This window comes from Otolemur garnettii, unplaced genomic scaffold (assembly GCF_000181295.1).
Source record: "Otolemur garnettii isolate 467f Iridium unplaced genomic scaffold, OtoGar3 scaffold00018, whole genome shotgun sequence".
In the NCBI taxonomy this organism is placed as follows: Eukaryota; Metazoa; Chordata; class Mammalia; order Primates; family Galagidae; genus Otolemur; species Otolemur garnettii.
In genome coordinates, this window is record NW_003852413.1 from 2,555,266 (window position 1) to 2,556,052 (window position 787).

The 787-nt window shown below is 62.9% G+C and overlaps 1 protein-coding gene across 1 annotated transcript in view; it reads right to left on the reverse strand.

Moving 5' to 3' along the window:
- The window catches only part of CARD14 (caspase recruitment domain family member 14), a 22,073-nt gene extending 21,737 nt beyond the window's left edge, over positions 1-336 (reverse strand). Inside the window, exon 1 of the mRNA XM_003786074.1 lies at positions 126-336. Within this exon, the coding sequence (XP_003786122.1) occupies positions 126-336 (211 nt within the window). The remainder of the gene's footprint in view (positions 1-125) is intronic.
- Between the last annotated feature and the right edge of the window lie 451 nt (positions 337-787).

Sequence of the window (787 nt, forward strand, 5' to 3'; positions counted from 1 at the left end):
GAACTATGAGAGGACACGTTTCTGTCCTGGGGGTTTGTTGGGCATCCTTAGTGCTGCTCCCTGACAGCCTGGGCTCCCTACCCTCACGGAGGAGGCCAGGAGCCCGGCCGGGCGGCGGCGCTCACCCACTCTCATGGCGCTGTTGGTGAGCCGGACGCTGTGCAGCACCTCCTCCTCGTCCAGCTGGCCCAGCACCCGCGCCTGGCGCAGGTAGGGCGTGAGGCGGCTGGGGCACACGCTGCGCACGATCTTGCAGCGGTGGCCCTCCATCATCTCCCACAGGGTCTCCTCGTCCAGCGCCGTCAGTGCGGAGTCCCTGCGGCCTAGTTCTCCCATGTTGGTGCTGGGGACCCTGCAAGCGAGGCAAAGGGGTGGGATCAATGACACTGCTGCTGGGGCCAGGGAGCACTTTCCACACACACCTCCCACAGACACACACTGCCCTCCCTCCACGTCCTGCCCTGGACCTGGTGTCTTGGGACTAGCAGGGTGGTGGCAGGGAACACCCATCTTGGATCAATGCCAGATGGATTCTCCCCTGCAGAGCAAGCAGTAAGGCTCAGCGTGGGGCGTGGCCGTCTGTGTGGGGCGTGGCCGGCTGTGGGGGCGTGGCCGGCTGTGTGGGGCGTGGCCGTCTGCCTGTCTTTGAGGTTTGTCACACTGATACGTGCCCCGTGATTACACATGCCCTTTTGCAACCGTGTACTAAACTCGATTATGTGAGTAAAGCACAGGGACGTATCAGCGCCGCTGTGGAAGAACATCAGCTCATGTCTAATCTTCCTCC